The following is a 21,340-nucleotide window of genomic DNA, read 5'->3' as shown; positions in this document are numbered from 1 at the left end:
TAATTCATGTAGCTGTGTATTTTTAGTGGTTTCTTCTTGTTATTGTTAATTCATGTAGCTGTGTATTTTTAGTGGTTTCTTCTTGTTATTGTTAATTCATGTAGCTGTGTATTTTTAGTGGTTTCTTCTTGTTATTGTTAATTCACGTAGCTGTGTATTTTTAGTGGTTTCTTCTTGTTATTGTTAATTCACGTAGCTGTGTATTTTTAGTGGTTTCTTCTTGTTATTGTTAATTCACGTAGCTGTGTATTTTTAGTGGTTTCTTCTTGTTATTGTTAATTCACGTAGCTGTGTATTTTTAGTGGTTTCTTCTTGTTATTGTTAATTCATGTAGCTGTGTATTTTTAGTGGTTTCTTCTTGTTATTGTTAATTCATGTAGCTGTGTATTTTTAGTGGTTTCTTCTTGTTATTGTTAATTCATGTAGCTGTGTATTTTTAGTGGTTTCTTCTTGTTATTGTTAATTCACGTAGCTGTGTATTTTTAGTGGTTTCTTCTTGTTATTGTTAATTCACGTAGCTGTGTATTTTTAGTGGTTTCTTCTTGTTATTGTTAATTCATGTAGCTGTGTATTTTTAGTGGTTTCTTCTTGTTATTGTTAATTCATGTAGCTGTGTATTTTTAGTGGTTTCTTCTTGTTATTGTTAATTCATGTAGCTGTGTATTTTTAGTGGTTTCTTCTTGTTATTGTTAATTCATGTAGCTGTGTATTTTTAGTGGTTTCTTCTTGTTATTGTTAATTCATGTAGCTGTGTATTTTTAGTGGTTTCTTCTTGTTATTGTTAATTCATGTAGCTGTGTATTTTTAGTGGTTTCTTCTTGTTATTGTTAATTCACGTAGCTGTGTATTTTTAGTGGTTTCTTCTTGTTATTGTTAATTCATGTAGCTGTGTATTTTTAGTGGTTTCTTCTTGTTATTGTTAATTCATGTAGCTGTGTATTTTTAGTGGTTTCTTCTTGTTATTGTTAATTCATGTAGCTGTGTATTTTTAGTGGTTTCTTCTTGTTATTGTTAATTCATGTAGCTGTGTATTTTTAGTGGTTTCTTCTTGTTATTGTTAATTCATGTAGCTGTGTATTTTTAGTGGTTTCTTCTTGTTATTGTTAATTCATGTAGCTGTGTATTTTTAGTGGTTTCTTCTTGTTATTGTTAATTCACGTAGCTGTGTATTTTTAGTGGTTTCTTCTTGTTATTGTTAATTCACGTAGCTGTGTATTTTTAGTGGTTTCTTCTTGTTATTGTTAATTCATGTAGCTGTGTATTTTTAGTGGTTTCTTCTTGTTATTGTTAATTCACGTAGCTGTGTATTTTTAGTGGTTTCTTCTTGTTATTGTTAATTCATGTAGCTGTGTATTTTTAGTGGTTTCTTCTTGTTATTGTTAATTCATGTAGCTGTGTATTTTTAGTGGTTTCTTCTTGTTATTGTTAATTCATGTAGCTGTGTATTTTTAGTGGTTTCTTCTTGTTATTGTTAATTCATGTAGCTGTGTATTTTTAGTGGTTTCTTCTTGTTATTGTTAATTCATGTAGCTGTGTATTTTTAGTGGTTTCTTCTTGTTATTGTTAATTCACGTAGCTGTGTATTTTTAGTGGTTTCTTCTTGTTATTGTTAATTCATGTAGCTGTGTATTTTTAGTGGTTTCTTCTTGTTATTGTTAATTCATGTAGCTGTGTATTTTTAGTGGTTTCTTCTTGTTATTGTTAATTCATGTAGCTGTGTATTTTTAGTGGTTTCTTCTTGTTATTGTTAATTCACGTAGCTGTGTATTTTTAGTGGTTTCTTCTTGTTATTGTTAATTCACGTAGCTGTGTATTTTTAGTGGTTTCTTCTTGTTATTGTTAATTCACGTAGCTGTGTATTTTTAGTGGTTTCTTCTTGTTATTGTTAATTCACGTAGCTGTGTATTTTTAGTGGTTTCTTCTTGTTATTGTTAATTCACGTAGCTGTGTATTTTTAGTGGTTTCTTCTTGTTATTGTTAATTCACGTAGCTGTGTATTTTTAGTGGTTTCTTCTTGTTATTGTTAATTCATGTAGCTGTGTATTTTTAGTGGTTTCTTCTTGTTATTGTTAATTCATGTAGCTGTGTATTTTTAGTGGTTTCTTCTTGTTATTGTTAATTCAGGTAGCTGTGTATTTTTAGTGGTTTCTTCTTGTTATTGTTAATTCATGTAGCTGTGTATTTTTAGTGGTTTCTTCTTGTTATTGTTAATTCATGTAGCTGTGTATTTTTAGTGGTTTCTTCTTGTTATTGTTAATTCATGTAGCTGTGTATTTTTAGTGGTTTCTTCTTGTTATTGTTAATTCATGTAGCTGTGTATTTTTAGTGGTTTCTTCTTGTTATTGTTAATTCATGTAGCTGTGTATTTTTAGTGGTTTCTTCTTGTTATTGTTAATTCACGTAGCTGTGTATTTTTAGTGGTTTCTTCTTGTTATTGTTAATTCACGTAGCTGTGTATTTTTAGTGGTTTCTTCTTGTTATTGTTAATTCATGTAGCTGTGTATTTTTAGTGGTTTCTTCTTGTTATTGTTAATTCACGTAGCTGTGTATTTTTAGTGGTTTCTTCTTGTTATTGTTAATTCACGTAGCTGTGTATTTTTAGTGGTTTCTTCTTGTTATTGTTAATTCACGTAGCTGTGTATTTTTAGTGGTTTCTTCTTGTTATTGTTAATTCACGTAGCTGTGTATTTTTAGTGGTTTCTTCTTGTTATTGTTAATTCATGTAGCTGTGTATTTTTAGTGGTTTCTTCTTGTTATTGTTAATTCATGTAGCTGTGTATTTTTAGTGGTTTCTTCTTGTTATTGTTAATTCATGTAGCTGTGTATTTTTAGTGGTTTCTTCTTGTTATTGTTAATTCATGTAGCTGTGTATTTTTAGTGGTTTCTTCTTGTTATTGTTAATTCATGTAGCTGTGTATTTTTAGTGGTTTCTTCTTGTTATTGTTAATTCATGTAGCTGTGTATTTTTAGTGGTTTCTTCTTGTTATTGTTAATTCACGTAGCTGTGTATTTTTAGTGGTTTCTTCTTGTTATTGTTAATTCATGTAGCTGTGTATTTTTAGTGGTTTCTTCTTGTTATTGTTAATTCACGTAGCTGTGTATTTTTAGTGGTTTCTTCTTGTTATTGTTAATTCATGTAGCTGTGTATTTTTAGTGGTTTCTTCTTGTTATTGTTAATTCATGTAGCTGTGTATTTTTAGTGGTTTCTTCTTGTTATTGTTAATTCATGTAGCTGTGTATTTTTAGTGGTTTCTTCTTGTTATTGTTAATTCACGTAGCTGTGTATTTTTAGTGGTTTCTTCTTGTTATTGTTAATTCACGTAGCTGTGTATTTTTAGTGGTTTCTTCTTGTTATTGTTAATTCACGTAGCTGTGTATTTTTAGTGGTTTCTTCTTGTTATTGTTAATTCATGTAGCTGTGTATTTTTAGTGGTTTCTTCTTGTTATTGTTAATTCATGTAGCTGTGTATTTTTAGTGGTTTCTTCTTGTTATTGTTAATTCATGTAGCTGTGTATTTTTAGTGGTTTCTTCTTGTTATTGTTAATTCATGTAGCTGTGTATTTTTAGTGGTTTCTTCTTGTTATTGTTAATTCATGTAGCTGTGTATTTTTAGTGGTTTCTTCTTGTTATTGTTAATTCACGTAGCTGTGTATTTTTAGTGGTTTCTTCTTGTTATTGTTAATTCATGTAGCTGTGTATTTTTAGTGGTTTCTTCTTGTTATTGTTAATTCATGTAGCTGTGTATTTTTAGTGGTTTCTTCTTGTTATTGTTAATTCATGTAGCTGTGTATTTTTAGTGGTTTCTTCTTGTTATTGTTAATTCATGTAGCTGTGTATTTTTAGTGGTTTCTTCTTGTTATTGTTAATTCACGTAGCTGTGTATTTTTAGTGGTTTCTTCTTGTTATTGTTAATTCACGTAGCTGTGTATTTTTAGTGGTTTCTTCTTGTTATTGTTAATTCATGTAGCTGTGTATTTTTAGTGGTTTCTTCTTGTTATTGTTAATTCATGTAGCTGTGTATTTTTAGTGGTTTCTTCTTGTTATTGTTAATTCATGTAGCTGTGTATTTTTAGTGGTTTCTTCTTGTTATTGTTAATTCATGTAGCTGTGTATTTTTAGTGGTTTCTTCTTGTTATTGTTAATTCATGTAGCTGTGTATTTTTAGTGGTTTCTTCTTGTTATTGTTAATTCACGTAGCTGTGTATTTTTAGTGGTTTCTTCTTGTTATTGTTAATTCATGTAGCTGTGTATTTTTAGTGGTTTCTTCTTGTTATTGTTAATTCACGTAGCTGTGTATTTTTAGTGGTTTCTTCTTGTTATTGTTAATTCATGTAGCTGTGTATTTTTAGTGGTTTCTTCTTGTTATTGTTAATTCATGTAGCTGTGTATTTTTAGTGGTTTCTTCTTGTTATTGTTAATTCATGTAGCTGTGTATTTTTAGTGGTTTCTTCTTGTTATTGTTAATTCACGTAGCTGTGTATTTTTAGTGGTTTCTTCTTGTTATTGTTAATTCATGTAGCTGTGTATTTTTAGTGGTTTCTTCTTGTTATTGTTAATTCATGTAGCTGTGTATTTTTAGTGGTTTCTTCTTGTTATTGTTAATTCACGTAGCTGTGTATTTTTAGTGGTTTCTTCTTGTTATTGTTAATTCAGGTAGCTGTGTATTTTTAGTGGTTTCTTCTTGTTATTGTTAATTCATGTAGCTGTGTATTTTTAGTGGTTTCTTCTTGTTATTGTTAATTCACGTAGCTGTGTATTTTTAGTGGTTTCTTCTTGTTATTGTTAATTCACGTAGCTGTGTATTTTTAGTGGTTTCTTCTTGTTATTGTTAATTCACGTAGCTGTGTATTTTTAGTGGTTTCTTCTTGTTATTGTTAATTCATGTAGCTGTGTATTTTTAGTGGTTTCTTCTTGTTATTGTTAATTCACGTAGCTGTGTATTTTTAGTGGTTTCTTCTTGTTATTGTTAATTCATGTAGCTGTGTATTTTTAGTGGTTTCTTCTTGTTATTGTTAATTCACGTAGCTGTGTATTTTTAGTGGTTTCTTCTTGTTATTGTTAATTCACGTAGCTGTGTATTTTTAGTGGTTTCTTCTTGTTATTGTTAATTCACGTAGCTGTGTATTTTTAGTGGTTTCTTCTTGTTATTGTTAATTCACGTAGCTGTGTATTTTTAGTGGTTTCTTCTTGTTATTGTTAATTCATGTAGCTGTGTATTTTTAGTGGTTTCTTCTTGTTATTGTTAATTCACGTAGCTGTGTATTTTTAGTGGTTTCTTCTTGTTATTGTTAATTCACGTAGCTGTGTATTTTTAGTGGTTTCTTCTTGTTATTGTTAATTCACGTAGCTGTGTATTTTTAGTGGTTTCTTCTTGTTATTGTTAATTCACGTAGCTGTGTATTTTTAGTGGTTTCTTCTTGTTATTGTTAATTCATGTAGCTGTGTATTTTTAGTGGTTTCTTCTTGTTATTGTTAATTCATGTAGCTGTGTATTTTTAGTGGTTTCTTCTTGTTATTGTTAATTCATGTAGCTGTGTATTTTTAGTGGTTTCTTCTTGTTATTGTTAATTCATGTAGCTGTGTATTTTTAGTGGTTTCTTCTTGTTCACTTTAGATCTTGAGACATAAAACACTTCATTATGATCCTTCAGATAATTGCATTTTTTACACAAAAGGCAATCAATCAATCAATCAATATGAGGCTTATATCGCGCGTATTCCGTGGGTACAGTTCTAAGCGCAGGGATTTATTTATTTTATTTAAATTTAAATTTTTTATTTTTTTTATGCGATTTATTTATGATAATTCCAGATCTTTGTTTCACTTGCTTAGTTAGTAACTGCAGTTAGATCGAGCTGTTCATTCCAATCATCATTTTTCAAAACAGAAACTCTTCACATCTTGATAAGGTTTGATTCCACTTTTTTTGTAGGGCTACACACCATATCTAAACGGTATGACTTGTTCTCAAATACACACACGCAAGCATGTATGACACACAAAGCACGACAAACCTTTTTGGTTCTGTAACATATTATCTAACTTGACTGATTGTTGCTTCCCCTGTTTTTCGACTGAAAAAAATACGGCAAGCACCATCATATAAATGTCTGACTTTAGTGTTCAGTTCGTTTTGTTAATACATGAACGCTACCATGTGAGTCGCAATATGCAAAGTATGCCGCTATTGTTAGCTGCACTTTTGAGGTATGTTACTTTTTTTGTCAGTTATGTCCCTTGCACGCATGATGGTATGACTGAAGGGCAATATTGTGTGAGAATTCATTCTTTCTTTTCCATAAGAAAGGTTAATTGTGCAAATATACCTTCATGACCAACTCATGTGATACATGTACTTCCTTATAATCATCAGAATGCACATTGGTGATAGAAGCTTCCTGTTACTTTTATTTACTTTCCATTTTTTCCATGTTGTTACGAAAATATTTTCTATGATCTAAAAAGATCTTTCTTCTGTGTGAACTTTTCTTAGACATAAAAATGAGGATTCGCATATTTGTTACTGCCATATTCAGGAATGAAATAAATGAACAAAAAAAGGCTGCTTCTGGGCTCACCTATTCATTTCACCACAATTATTCAAGCACTAATCAGACACGTACGGTTCCAGAACTAAAATAGCATGTCCTTCATAGTGTCCAAACTTTTTCCACACACTTTTGACACATGCACAGCTAATGTTCATTGCCTGTACACACACATACATGCAAGTATAGAAAAACGCATGCACCTGAGAACACACATGTACACCGACACACACACACAGACTACATGTATTCACCCCACACAATAAGAACTGTTATCTTATAAAACAGAGCAAAGTGTATGCTTGGTGTGCATGAAAGTTACCTGGTATAGGTTGGTACATTGTGGCTGCAGCAAGCATTCTTCAATCACACAAAAACAAAACACCAGATCTGCTGTTCACAATATTTTCAATTCACTCAACAGCACCATCACACACACACACAAAACCACATCATAATTCTCACTTAAAAGATTCACACTCTACTAACTGTGATATTTACAATCTCATACACACTTACACCCAGTTACACACCCCCTCATTCTTTAGAACTGGCAGAGTCCACACTTCCCACTTTCTTCACACCAGCTTCTTCCAGAACCATATCTGTCGCTGATTTTGACTCCGTCTTCGCGCCATACAGTTCTGGAGCCGGGAAAGACGTGCCTGCTAGCGACGGGTTCTTGTTGAGGAAAGGATGCCACACCCCCTGAGTGCTTGGAGTGTTAGTGAGCCACTCCTTGCGGAGGTTAACGATCTGTGCTCCGGATCGCGTGCGGAGATGCTCCAACCATTTGCAGACTTCATCTGCTGGCATGTCCTTCGTGCTTACCCTCTCCTGACGCCCATTCACTGCATAGAGACAATGACAATGAGAGTAAAAGAATAATCAGCGTTTTTTTAGTGTTTTTTTAACATCTAGCCCTTGCCCTGAAGATGGGACTGATCTGCAACTACAAGGAAAACAAGTCGCGTGAGGCGAAATTACTACATTTAGTCAAGCTGTGAACTCACAGAATGAAACTGAACGCACTGCATTTTTTCACAATGACCGTAGTCCGCCGCTTGTGCAAAACGGAGTGAAACTGACGAGCCTGTTCAGTGCGGTAGTGGTTTCACTGTGGTGCATAGCACGCTTTTCTGTACCTCTCTTCGTTTTAACGTTCTGAGCGTGTTTTTAATCCAAACATATCATATGTATATGTTTTTGGAATCAGGAACCAACAAGGAATAAGATGAAATTGTTTTTAAATCGATTTCGGAAATTTAATTTTGATCATAATTTTTATATTTTTAATTTTCAGAGCTTGTTTTTAATCCAAATATAACATATTTATATGTTTTTGGAATCAGGAAACGATGTAGAATAAGATGAACGTAAATTTGGATCGTTTTATATATAAAAAAAAAAATTATTACAATTTTCAGATTTTTAATGACCAAAGTCATCAATTAAGTTTTTAGCCACCAAGCTGAAATGCAATACCGAAGTCCGGCCTTCGTCGAAGATTGCGTTACAAAAATTTCAATCAATTTGATTGAAAAATGAGGGTGTGACAGTGCCGCCTGAACTTTTACAAAAAGCCGGATATGACGTCATCAAAGGTATTTATCGAAAAAAAGAAAAATATGTCCGGGGATATCATTCCCAGGAACTCTCATGTCAAATTTCATTAAGATCGGTCCAGTAGTTTGGTCTGAATCGCTCTACACACACACACACGCACAGACAGACACACACACACACACACATACACCACGACCCTAGTCTCGATTCCCCCTCTATGTTAAAACATTTAGTCAAAACTTGACTAAATGTAAAAAGAAAGAAAGAACTGTCAAGAGAATGACAAAAACTACATGAGAACACTGATTCAAATTAGTACACCCACAGAGCAATAAAAGCATCACAAAATTATAACAAGAAAGAAGTGTAAATCATTGACTACATTTTGAAAGTAAAAAGTGTAGACAAAAAAGCAAACAAAAAACTAACAAACAAAAAACAAAACAGAACAATACATTGGAACCTCCCTTTTAACGCCTTCAAATAATTATCTGAGAAAATCAGGTCTTAAAAAAGAGGGAGTCTTACAATGGGAGGACATTGACAGAGGTTATGAACAGAAAGTCTGAGAAAACAGTCTTGAAAGGGAGGGTCGAGTCTTAAATTGGACTGGGTGGCCGAGTGATAACGCACTTGCGCTCGGAAGCGAGAGGTTGCAAGTTCGACCCTGGGTCAGGGCGTTAGCAATTTTCTCCCCCCTTTTCTAACCTAGGTGGTGGGTTCAAGAGCTAGTCTTTCGGATGAGACGAAAAAACCGAGGTCCCTTCGTGTACACTACATTGGGGTGTGCACGTTAAAGATCCCACGATTGACAAAAGGGCAGACCTGTTTACCCTAAACCCGAGGCAAGAGTACTTTCCCAAAAGGTTGAGTGTATTTTTCAAAAAGTTGGTGTACTTTGCAAGCAAAGCCATATGGGCTAGGGAAAATGTACGCGTGGGTGCAAACGTGTTTGTGTAAGAATAGCATGTCTTGTGAACACCTTCAGAATTTAACTCCTTCCAATACAACAGGAATAAAACAATTTTATTGACCTGTCAGTTTATAGCATTATAACCAGTGTCTTCCAAACAGATTGATAATGAAAAGATGAAGTTCGTGAAATAACATCTGCGGTTGACATTGCTTCAGAGCGGACTACAGCCTTTTCTTCTGACAGGATTTGCTTTGCGGGAATGAACTTCATAATTCCTTGGCAGCTTTCAGCGGATTTCTTTGCAGCAACCTTGTCCAGGTGAGTTTTGGAACTGCAGTGTCGTTCGATGTCATATTTCCCAGCATGTAGCATGGGGCAAGCTAGGAAAAGATAACTCTCGCTGCAAACCACGCCCACTCAAAAATCCGGTCGGCGATTTGGCTCCGGACCCCAGGGTCAGGTTACGGCAAAGTACGTCGTTTTGAGTGGTTGGTTGTGGACAATACTGACCGGTACCACTAGCAGATACATAGGGCCAGAGGTGCATCGACATTTTTTTCGCCAGGTCGCGAGAATTCTATAAAATAAATGCAAGCGAACTTTTGTCATTTTTTTCTTTTTGCGATAGGGCGAGTGCACCACCGAAATTAGTTGATGAGAACGTAGTCGGGTGTTTCATCTTTCATTAGCAACTGAAAAAATAAGGGGAAAGTTCCGTAAAGGTTCCCATTTCAACGGAGGAAACGACCTACCCCCCTCTTCGACAAGTAGTTACGGAGAATGCCGAAGGCTTCTGAGCGAGAGTCACGTGACCCGAAGGTATAATTTTGGCGGTTGTCTGCTTTGGAAACAGGACACCTGCCCGCAGACTGGCTAACTGCCAACGTAGCCTGCGTTTTCAAAAAGGGAGATAAAAACAGAGCTGAAAACTACCGACCGGTGTCCCTAACATCCGTTGCATGCAAGCTGCTTGAACACATTATCAGCCACCACATCCATCTTCACCTGGAGAAATACAAAATCCTTACGGACAGAAACCATGGGTTTAGATCAGGCTTCTCCTGTGAAACGCAGCTATTGACGACCATGAACGACTTGCAGAAAACAAACAATGCTGGAGTGCAGAGCGACATTATTATCCTCGACTTCAGCAAGGCGTTTGACACGGTCCCCCACTCCAAGCTCCTCCACAAATTGGAACACTACGGCATCAAGGGACCCATACACGATTGGATCACAAGATTCCTGTGCAATAGAACCATGAAAGTCATCCTGGAGGGAGAACACTCAGAGGGAACAACCGTCGACTCAGGAGTACCACAGGCCCATTGCTTTTCCTGTGCCATGTGAATGACCTTCCTGAGCAAGTGAATTCAACAGTACGATTATTCGCTGACGACTGCCTGTTATACCGAGAAATCCACTCCTTCCAGGACCACATCACCCTTCAAGAGGACCTTGAAAAACTAGAAGTATGGGCCAATCAATGGGGCATGCGATTCAACGCCAAAAAGTCCTTTGTCCTCCCCACTAAGAAAAACACAACGTACATCTACGAACTCAACAAGGAAATCCTACGGCACATCGACCAAAGCCCATATCTAGGGATCGAGATCTCAGCAGACCTCAAATGGTCCAAGCACATCGCAACCTTATGCAAGAAGGCGGGATCCAAGCTGGGATTTCTGCGAAGAAACTTGGGAAGTTGCCCCCCAGAACTGCGACGAATGGCATACATCTCCCTCATAAGGTCCACCCTCGACTATGGAGCAACAGTGTGGGATCCACACCTAGTCGATGACAAAACAAAACTTGAGCGGATTCAGAAACAAGCGGCAAGATTCATAAAGCGCGACTACCGTTCCCAAGACCCAGGATGTGTAACAAAGATGCTACGGGACCTAAATCTACCATCTCTACAAGAGCGCAGAAAACAACAGCGACTCACCACTCTCTTCAAAATCATTGAGGGACACACCCCAGCAATACCTCCAGAAAACTTCCTGAAACCAATAGATAAAGAGAAGAGAAAAATACGAGCCAACACCTTTCCCGATTGCGTAGCAAATAACATCGTCACCAAGTACTCTTACAACAACACCCGTGGCTACATCATTCCAGACGCCAGCACAGAGCAGTATCGACGCTCCTTTTTCGTGCAGACGGTGGCTGAGTGGAATGCACTAGACGAGCAGGTGGTCCAGGCAAAATCTGTTGCTGCTTTCTCAACAGCAATAAGCAGAGGTGCCACAAGCGGCCCTCTGCTCTAAAATCTAGAGAATCACTTTTAAACCAGCTTTTAAACATTTTAAATTAGGGAAGCTAAAATAAGAGGACTGGGGTCGGCGTGTATGTTGGGTGCTTTACGTCCCTCGTTACCCCCCAGCTCCTCAAACACCCAAACAATGATAGGAAATTGTATAGGTTATGGGGTGTCCTAAACTAGGGGTTACTTGAAGTAACATGTTTAGATGTTTTTATGAGGACACACAAAAATTGATAGGTCCTTAGTTTGTTTTTAACGTATAGGCGGTGCGCTCTCACCCCCGTCGCGCAAATAACCTAAAAAGGTTCCAAGCGGCGTAAAATTCCTGATTCCTGATTTTGTTGTTCCGACAATGTGGCACATCTGCGCTTTTCCGAGGCTACCAGTAAGTTCGTCACACGGTAGATTCGTCACCTATGACGAAGTTACCGGCAGGGGTGGGCGGGTGTTTATGCTAAAGAGCTTATGCTTTCAGATGTTTGATTTGTGGGAGAGATTCAAGATTCACATTTTTTAGAGAGAGAGAGAGAGAGAGAGAGAGAGAGAGAGAGAGAGAGACACGGACGTACATACACCCACATCCATGACACGCACGCACACACACGACACACACACGCACGTACACACGCACTGACAAACACTCACACACACCATCGCACATACACACTCACTAAAACACACACACACACACACACACGCACGTACACACGCACAAACACTCACACACACACCTCACTGTCAAGGAGGCAGAGAAACTCAATGTGAGGAGAGGGAGGGGTGGAAGGAGGTGGGAGAGAGAGAGAGAGAGAGAGAGAGAGAGAGAGAGAGAGAGAGAGAGAGAGAGAGAGAGAGAGAGAGAGAGAGAGAGAGAGAGAGAGAGAGAGAGAGAGAGAGAGAGAGAGAGAGAGAGAGAGAGAGCCGCGCTCGGACTACTGTGGCGAAGTTACCGGGACCGGTGACGAATCTACCGTGTGACGAACTTACTGGTACTGGTAGCCTTTTCCGACGCTTCACACAGCAATTGTGCGTATGGATACTTTTTTCAGAAAGATGAAAGTCTAAATCGCCGAAACTGTTCTTTGGTAAGTACGGAATCCAACAAAAGAAATGGTTGACGACGATTCGAATGCATTGGCGAAACCGAAAGTGAGAAGATGCCATCATCATGGCGGAAGACAGCGAGTCTGATAGCGTGTTGAAATGATTAGGCTGATTCGTTCGCGCTGATATTTCTCAAACTGGCAAACGAAAGAAACTGTGCGGGTGGAAGTTTAGTTTGAATTGAAAGTGAAGCATGTTGACCAGTTGTGGTGGTGGTGGTGGTGATGATGGGGGGGGGGGGGGGGGGGGCAGTGTTGACTTTGACCACAGGCGGAAGGTATCGTCCACTGGACTACTACTATCACAGAGTAGTCTTTCTGTGATAGTTGTAGTCCAGTGGACGATACCTTCCGCCTGTGCTTTGACACGAACAGAGTACACAGTCAAATTGGGAAACAGGTACGATATTGGATCAAGTTACAACTGTTTCTGTATGCTCTTCAAAGGATTTTTTGGGTATGGTAATTTTATCACTTTGATATTTCATATCATTAAAATTACCCATTGTGTTGTATTGTAATTATTACAAATACAAATTACAACAGTCAATTTCTTCTGTTAGGTCATAACTATATATGCATGAGTTTAAGAGGAAACAAGTCGCGTAAGGCGAAAATACAACATTTAGTCAAGTAGCTGTCGAACTCACAGAATGAAACTGAACGCAATGCAACGCAGCAAGACCGTATACTCGTAGTCCACCGCTCACGGCATAGGCAGTGAAATTGACAAGAAGAGCAGGGTAGTAGTTGCGCTGGGAAGGATAGCACGCTTTTCTGTACCTCTCTTCGTTTTAACTTTCTGAGCGTGTTTTTAATCCAAACATATCATATCTATATGTTTTTGGAATCAGGAACCGACAAGGAATAAGATGAAAGTGTTTTTAAATTGATTTGGAAAATTTAATTTTGATAATAATTTTTATATATTTAATTTTCAGAGCTTGTTTTTAATCCGAATATAACATATTTATATGTTTTTGGAATCAGCAAATGATGGAGAATAAGATAAACGTAAATTTGGATCGTTTTATAAAAAATTTTTTTTTTTACAATTTTCAGATTTTTAATGACCAAAGTCATTAATTAATTTTTAAGCCACCACGCTGAAATGCAATACCGAAGTCCGGGCTTCGTCGAACATTACCCGACCAAAATTTCAACCAGTTTGGTTGAAAAATGAGGGCGTGACAGTGCCGCCTCAACTTTCACGAAAAGCCGGATATGACGTCATCAAAGACATTTATCAAAAAAATGAAAAAAACGTCTGAGGATATCATACCCAGGAACTCTCATGTCAAATTTCATAAAGATCGGTCCAGTAGTTTAGTCTGAATCGCTCTACACACACACACACACACACAGACAGACACACACACACACACACGCACATACACCACGACCCTCGTCTCGATTCCCCCCTCTACGTTAAAACATTTAGTCAAAACTTGACTAAATGTAAAAAAGTTAGAAAAACCACTGGCTGGTAACACAACTGAAAGCCCACAACACTGTGTCTTGCAAAAGTGTGACGTGTGTGTGTGTGTGTGTGTGTGTGTGTGTGGGGGGGGGGTGTAAGGCAGCAGCAGCTTGAGTGAATGAGGTAAGTAGTAAAAGGGATAACAAGAAGAGCAAACGCTCGATCGAGTCACTTTCGCAGTTCTGAATATTATATGAGGCATCAGATGGACAGGAAGAAATTGCTATTCACAACACAATGCATACCTGAAGCATACCTGTGACCTTGAAAAAGGTCAAAGGTCACCAAAGCAGACGTCAAAGTGTAGAGGTCACTGGGAGTCACGTTCACATAAAATTTGAGCCCGGTCACTTTTATAGTTTCCGAGAAAAGCCCAACGTTAAGTTGTGTGTTGCCGAACAGAAAAGGCTAGTTATCTCCCTTGTTTTTCTGATAACGTTCGTAAAAGGCTACAGATGTAAATACTTTGATGTAAAGAATAATCCTACAAAGTTTCAATCACATCCGATGAACTTTGTCAAAGATATAAAATGTCTAATTTTTCCTTTGACGCTGACCTGTGACCTTGAAAAAGGTCAAAGGTCAACGAAACCATCGTTAAAGTGTAGAGGTCATTGGAGGTCACGACTAAACAAAATATGAGCCCGATCGCTTTGATAGTTTCCGAGAAAAGTCCAACGTTAAGGTGGTGTCTACGGACGGCCGGCCGGACAGACTAACACTGACCGATTACATAGAGTCACTTTTTCTCAAGTGACTCAAAAACCAACACAAATACAAAGACAGTATTGTAGTTGAAAAGGTAGTGAGTGGACACAACAACAAATAACTGATCATAAATTTATATATTTACATGTTATATCAAAATCAATATTTTAATTTTATCATGAATGGACCAGTCATTTTGGTCATGCAGCTTTTATTTCAGTTCAGCATGTTCATAATTATGCAGCAGCTAGTAGGGAGGTTGACATTGTAAGAAATTACCTTCGAGACAGTTTTTTTGTTTACCTAAGAATTTTTGGAACAAAGAAATGCATCAGACTCGGTATGTGCCTAATTTATTGGAAGATTAACAAGATCTTATTTTTCCATATTTGGAAGATAATCCTGATTCAGATGTGGAACAACCGTCAACAAATAAGAAAAAAATTAGCAGCAATGTCTGGACATAAGAGCCAGAAACAATAACTTTTGAAGGTTCACTCAGTACATCAAAATTCAGAATTTCAGGCAGATAAAAAGGTCCTGTTACACTTTTCTGTGTGACTTCCTACCCCGCAACCTGTTCTGTTGTATAGTATTTATGACAAGAAAGCCCTTTAAATCAATGACAACAGGTTTTAGCTGAAATTGTGTGCAGGACAGGTTGTAAAGGGCGCCGGTCAGTGGGTCACTTTTTCAGCAGAATTTTTCAGCAGCCCTAAAATCGCAATTTTTAAAAAAATCATAAAAAAATCAAATATGTACCGATCTTCAACATTTAAACTGCTTTACAATTCTGATGGCTTGGAGAATGTAGTTACATACAAAAAGTTTGAAAAAAATCCAAAGAAAAATATGGTTGCCGGCATGCTACAGCATGGGCAACGGAGAAATCTGATTTACAATACTTGCAGTGTGCATAACTTTTTCCCATAGTAGACTCCACAATTCCTGGCTTTTTCTTATATTTCTCCAAGAAAATCTGCTGCTTCTGCTGTTTAGACTTGGTACAGTCATCCAAAACGGGCACATTTTTCCGCTTCATTTTGCCACGATTGTCCAGACGATCGCACGTGCCAACAAGTTACAACTGAACAAGGTTTCCACAGCTGAAGACTCGCTGTCATGGTTATCTCCCTTCGACCGAAACTGGTATCAGTTGTACCATTCCGTAATCAGCACACCAACACCGGAAAACGTATTCTAGACTTTTTCTTAGGCGTATTTTGTGCGTATGTCGCGTATTTGCGTACCGATAATAATTTGGCGTACAAAATACGCCCAAATCGTACTGGTAAACAGGTCTGAAAGGGTCTTTCCTGGCAAAATTGTATAGGCATAGATAAAAAAAATGTCCACCAAAATACCCCTGTGACTTGGAATAATAGGCCGTGAAAAGTAGGATATGCGCCGAATGCGAATGTGAATGCGTGATGTATTGTGTAAAAAATTTCATCTCACACGGCATAAATAGATCCCTGCGCCTTGAGTCAGAGTCTGGAGATACGCGCGCGATATAAGACTTCATAATAATAAATTATGGGGTCTTAAAAGGTTCTACTGTATACACATACAATGATACATGTATAATACAGACAAATAGATAACCCTATAAAGACTGCATTCAGATACCTCACATTGGCATGAAACTGTACTGAACAATACTGCTGTTACATGTATTTTCTTTCACACATATATTCTTTCACACACACACATGCTTCACAGAGGTTTCATAACAAACTACCCAAACAAGTGCACAGAGCTTACAGTATTCAGCAACAAGGAATGGCGCTCTGTTCCTGATGGGTTTGACATAGACCACTGTCCCTGGGTTTTCCCTCGTGAAGTCCACCAGATACTTCTCAATGAAATCTCTGAAACAAACAAAAAGCTTATGATCAGATCAAATGAAGTTCAACCATAACCAGGTCTATTATAATGAAACAACTTAAAAGTGATACTATAGAGGGAACTGTGACGCTGAATGTACAGGGCTATGCTCATTATTACCATGGTTACTGGTACCATGATCCCACACCCTGGCTAATTTCCATGAGAACATGAAAAAACAACAAAAAATAACAACACTAAATGTAACACAAAATTACAAGAACATTATAATTTCGTGTCTTACTGATTTTATTTTGGAGGGAAATAACCGTATACACTCTGAACGTACAGCGCAAAAAGCTACATTGTACATGTACATCTATATATATACGACTTGTGTCTGTCTGTGTGTGTGTGTGTGTGTCCGCGATGCATGGCCAAAGTTCTCGGTGGATCTTTCTCAAATTTGGAGACCGTATTCAGCTACACCCCGGACACAACCTCATCGATGAGATATTTCAACACGTGCTCTCAGCGCGCAGCGCTGAACCGATTTTGGTTTTTCTCTGGATCCATTCCCAGTAACTCTTCCTTATCTTCTCCAGTGTTTTCAGCCGCGTTTATCTCCCTTCCTCCGTGCGGTGCGCCGGCATAGCCGGGTCCCCGGCGCAGCCGGGTATTCGGCTCGACTTCTTCCCGGCGCAGCCGTACCCGGCGAAGCGGGTATTCATCTAGTGTAATATACATCACGACATAAAGATAAAACATCTAATTCTAAATTGAGAACACTGGTTGAAAAACAACAACACCAAACAAAACAAAATCCCTACCAACAACATTGATTTCTTTGATCTTTTCCTGGTTTCAGATTAATAGGTGTACAGTAAATTTATATAAACATACATACATGTACATAAACTTGGCAAAAAAATCATTGCACCCATTTTCCTTCCCCAACTAAAACATTCATTACTGTCATTTTATTCAAACTTTCTATGCCATTAAAGACACTCAACTGAATGGCTGTCTGGAACACATTTCGAAGCAATTATGATTTATTTTACAGAGGTCACGGCCAAATATTAGGGTTGACCCCTAAATCGACCTGATAATGTTTTAGTTGGGGTACGAAAATGGGTGCAATAATTTTGTTGTCGAGTTGATATCCATCAGATTACTCCTATTCTTTTTTTCCTGTAAATAATCCTTCAATAGTAGAGAAAAAATTAGCCTTCAAATGAATGCAGCAGGTGCATAAAAACGCACAATCTACTTTCTATCACTTCATAAAGCTTAATTCTCATTATCCAGACAGCCTCAGAAAAAGATAATATATACTCATAAACTGATCCCCATCAAATGATTATACACAGCATCTGTACGCCGCAGTTAATGAAAAAAACCAGCATGCACTATCTCCTTTTCTTTCCCGGATTCAACTTAAATCCCAATCAATGTTTGCATGCCTCTATGTGTTAGTTTGTCTTCAACTAAGTTCAAGCAGCTGTTGCAGTCTCACCTGATCTTAAGTGATCAATATAAGCATCCTGCTGCACAGCTGTGGAAAAGTGGCAAACTACATAAACCTCTCCCTTTCCCCTCTCGAGCAGCCAATGAGGACTTTATTATTCACAAGTAAATTCAAACACGCTCAAGTTTTGAGAGGGGGAAACAGTTTATGCAGAATGCAGTGACATTCGGTCTGTTTTTTAGTGAAAGTGCAGCTAGCTCGCTAGCCTTGAAATATACTGATTCTTTCTGTGGGTCAAAAAAAGTTTGTGTACTGGCTCGTCTTCTTCTTCTTCTTCGTTCATGGGCTTAGACTCCCACGCTCACTCATGTTTTTAGCACGAGTGGATTTGTTCGTGCATGACCGTTTTTACCCCGCCATTCTGGCAGCATACGCCGATTTCGGGGGAGTACTGGCTCGTAAAAACCTATTCCTGGTTGTTTACTAACTGGAGAAATGCAATACGTGTGGTTCCCTGCAAATGTCGAACGAGTGGTATCAACACAGAACACAATGGATGAGACAGGTACTTGATATCTTTTTCCGTCCATAATTTGTTATGTTTACATGCTAAAAGAAAGAGGCTTATGTACTGCTTATACTGTCATAGCAACATTCATTTTGTATTTTAAACACTAGCAGTGTGCTTATACGTATGAGTTTATGTGTACCTCACAGAGAGAGAGAGAGAGAGAGAGAGAGAGAGAGAGAGAGAGAGAGAGAGAGAGAGAGAGAGAGAGAGAGAGAGAGAGAGAGAGAGAGAGAGAGAGAGAGAGAGAGAGAGAGAGAGAGAGAGAGAGAGAGAGAGAGAGAGAGAGAGAGAGAGAGAGAGAGAGAGAGAGAGAGAGAGAGAGAGAGAGAGAGAGAGAGAGAGAGAGAGAGAGAGAGAGAGAGAGAGAGAGAGAGAGAGAGAGAAGAGAGAGAGAGAGAGAGAGAGAGAGAGAGAGAGAGAGAGAGAGAGAGAGAGAGAGAGAGAGAGAGAGAGAGAGAGAGAGTGTGTGCGAGCCCATGTGAGTGTTATGCACATGTACATGTGTGTGAGGAATTAGAATACACAAGAGACGCACAATTGAATGCTTGCAAGCATACATGTGTCTCTATGTGTCACTGTCAGGGTTGAAGTGCAAAAATGGTCGATTCCGATGGCAAAGAGAGAGAGAGAGAGAGAGAGAGAGAGAGAGATAAAGAGAGAGATTCAGATTCAGATTCAAAACTTTAATACAAAGGGATACAGGTTTTAGGCGATGCCTAATCTAGCTGTCCCTTTTAGACATACATGACATTATACATTACAATTATATATTTATATAACATGTTTTAAACAGCCAAACGAATAACTAATTAACTAAGAATTTGTAATCAGGTTAAAACTAACAAAAACACTAGCTATAATATAAGAGAGATAAAGAGAGACAGATCGACAGACAGACAGAGGACAGGGGTGTCAAAGTGTCAAAGTGTCTATTACTTATGTTACGGTTTTTTTCTCATCTTTTTAAAAACAATTTTTCTAGATTATCTTATATAACAATAAGTGGTCGTTGTCTATGAATTTTTTAATGCTTGTATGTTATTTCTCACTAGAAAACTTCTAATATGTAAAATGTTAAATTTTAATGTCTAATGTAAAGCGCCATGAGACTGCCATTTGGCGGTGAACAGCGCGAAAAAAGAATGTTTTATTATTATTATTAAAGTTCCAAGGGAATGTGTTGACAGTGACACACATTTTTATAATCATTGGACTTACTAAAAAAAAAAAAATACTGATGTTTTTTTCCAATGCAATGCATACATTATATAATAATGGCATATATGTGTACAAATAATTAATGACAGGCTAAACAGAACCTGATCTTACGTACAGTGGAACCCCCCTTTTAAGACCTCCACAAATCTCAGAAAATCAGGTCTTAAATAGGATGGAGTCGTCAAGTCTTAAAATGAGGGTAAATTTACAAATGAACAGAATGTCTGAGAAAAGAGGTTCTTATAAGAGAGGGAGTTGTGCAACGTTGCGATTTACAACGCGCGGCGCTACGAGGAGCGCTGCGATTCACGACGCGCGATGTATTCTGCCGATACATTTCCTTCACAATCGCAAAGTTTACAACAGCTACATCTATCTGATCTATTTGAGAAATAAAACTGTCAATAAAACGAAAAACAGAGCTCCATTCTCTCTCTCTCACTCTTTCAACTGAATTCACCATATATCGCTGCGCCGATGTAAAAACGTGTTTACCTCTGCTGAACAATCCTTCTCATTGCGGTCAATGCGCATGCGCCAATCTTGGACTTACAAATTGCGACCCTTTGACCGATCGAACCATGGGTTAGGGTTCGGGTTAGGGTTAGGATTAGGATTAGGGTTAGGATTAGGGTAAGGGTTAGGGTTAGGTTCTTCACGACCTGATTAATCTCCCCATGTTAGCGCATGCGCTTTGACTGAAATGAGAAGGATTGTTCAGGCAGAGTTTTCAGTTCGTGACACCGGCCTTGAATACTTGGCAGTCATATCACTACATGTCATTGCAATGGCTTCTACTATATGGAAAGGAGCTGAGTTTTTAAACTGGGATGACGTTTTTAAACAATTATCCGAGTACAGTGCCGCGGAACTGTTAATCGGTGTCACACCAGTTAACACTTCAGCAGCCATTTTGGAATTCGCGCATGCGCAGATCGTTTTTTCAGTGTGTTTTTTTCCGGTTGATTTGAACGCGTATATTCAGTCTGCAGAAAGTGCAATTTTGTAGTCTTGCAGCCCTGAAGTTGCTTTTGAGTGTCCAAAGAAAGAGTGTAAAATGTTGCTGATAATCATGCATGTACAAAAATAAAGCGCGTCAACAATCTGCGCTGGTGAGAGCAATAGCCGCGCTCTGGGAATCGCTGCGCTGCACAACGCGCCGCGCTCTGTGAATTGCCGCGCTGCACAGCGCGCCGCGCTCTGTGAATCGCTTGCCTTAAAAATAAGTAAAGAATGCCACTTGATTCTGAGCTATGAATTTAACACACTAAAGTTCAAGATTATCCCATCGTCTAAGGTATACAGATGTTTAAAATCAAATGTCAACATCAAACGATTATCATGAATAGAAGTAATCTGCGTAAGTGCAAGGTGCCTAAGTGCAACCTTGAACCTGTGAGTGTGAACCGGCATCAACATGCTGCATCGTGCATACAGTTATGCGTTCACACAAACACACACGCACCGTTATCATTCATTACCTCGTGCCAAGACTGCTAGGAGTAGCCTTACAGAAGTTGAGTGTCACTCTTTGAAGCTGGCATATGTATCTCCCCAGACCATTTTGCAAAACATTCTTTACAAAGGCGTTCGGAATCGCTCTGTTCGACATTGCGACTCGACGAAGACGATACAGGAAGTAGTACGTTGTTATGGCCCCTGACAAC

General features: G+C 38.0%; 1 protein-coding gene across 1 annotated transcript; it reads right to left on the bottom strand.

Moving 5' to 3' along the window:
- Positions 1 to 6,403: 6,403 nt before the first annotated feature.
- On the bottom strand, positions 6,404 to 21,333 carry LOC138983019 (large ribosomal subunit protein mL43-like). Its single transcript, XM_070356419.1, has 3 exons — positions 21,155 to 21,333; positions 16,351 to 16,457; positions 6,404 to 7,401 (listed from the first exon to the last, which is right to left on the bottom strand). Exons 1-3 carry the CDS (start codon positions 21,283 to 21,285, stop codon positions 7,088 to 7,090), a joined length of 552 nt encoding a protein of 183 aa, XP_070212520.1. The 5' UTR covers positions 21,286 to 21,333; the 3' UTR covers positions 6,404 to 7,087.
- Between the last annotated feature and the right edge of the window lie 7 nt (positions 21,334 to 21,340).

Source organism: Littorina saxatilis, linkage group LG12 (assembly GCF_037325665.1).
Source record: "Littorina saxatilis isolate snail1 linkage group LG12, US_GU_Lsax_2.0, whole genome shotgun sequence".
Classification (NCBI taxonomy): domain Eukaryota; kingdom Metazoa; phylum Mollusca; class Gastropoda; order Littorinimorpha; family Littorinidae; genus Littorina; species Littorina saxatilis.
The sequence above is the reverse complement of the archived record's forward strand: the minus strand, read 5'-3'. Positions and strand labels throughout refer to the sequence as shown.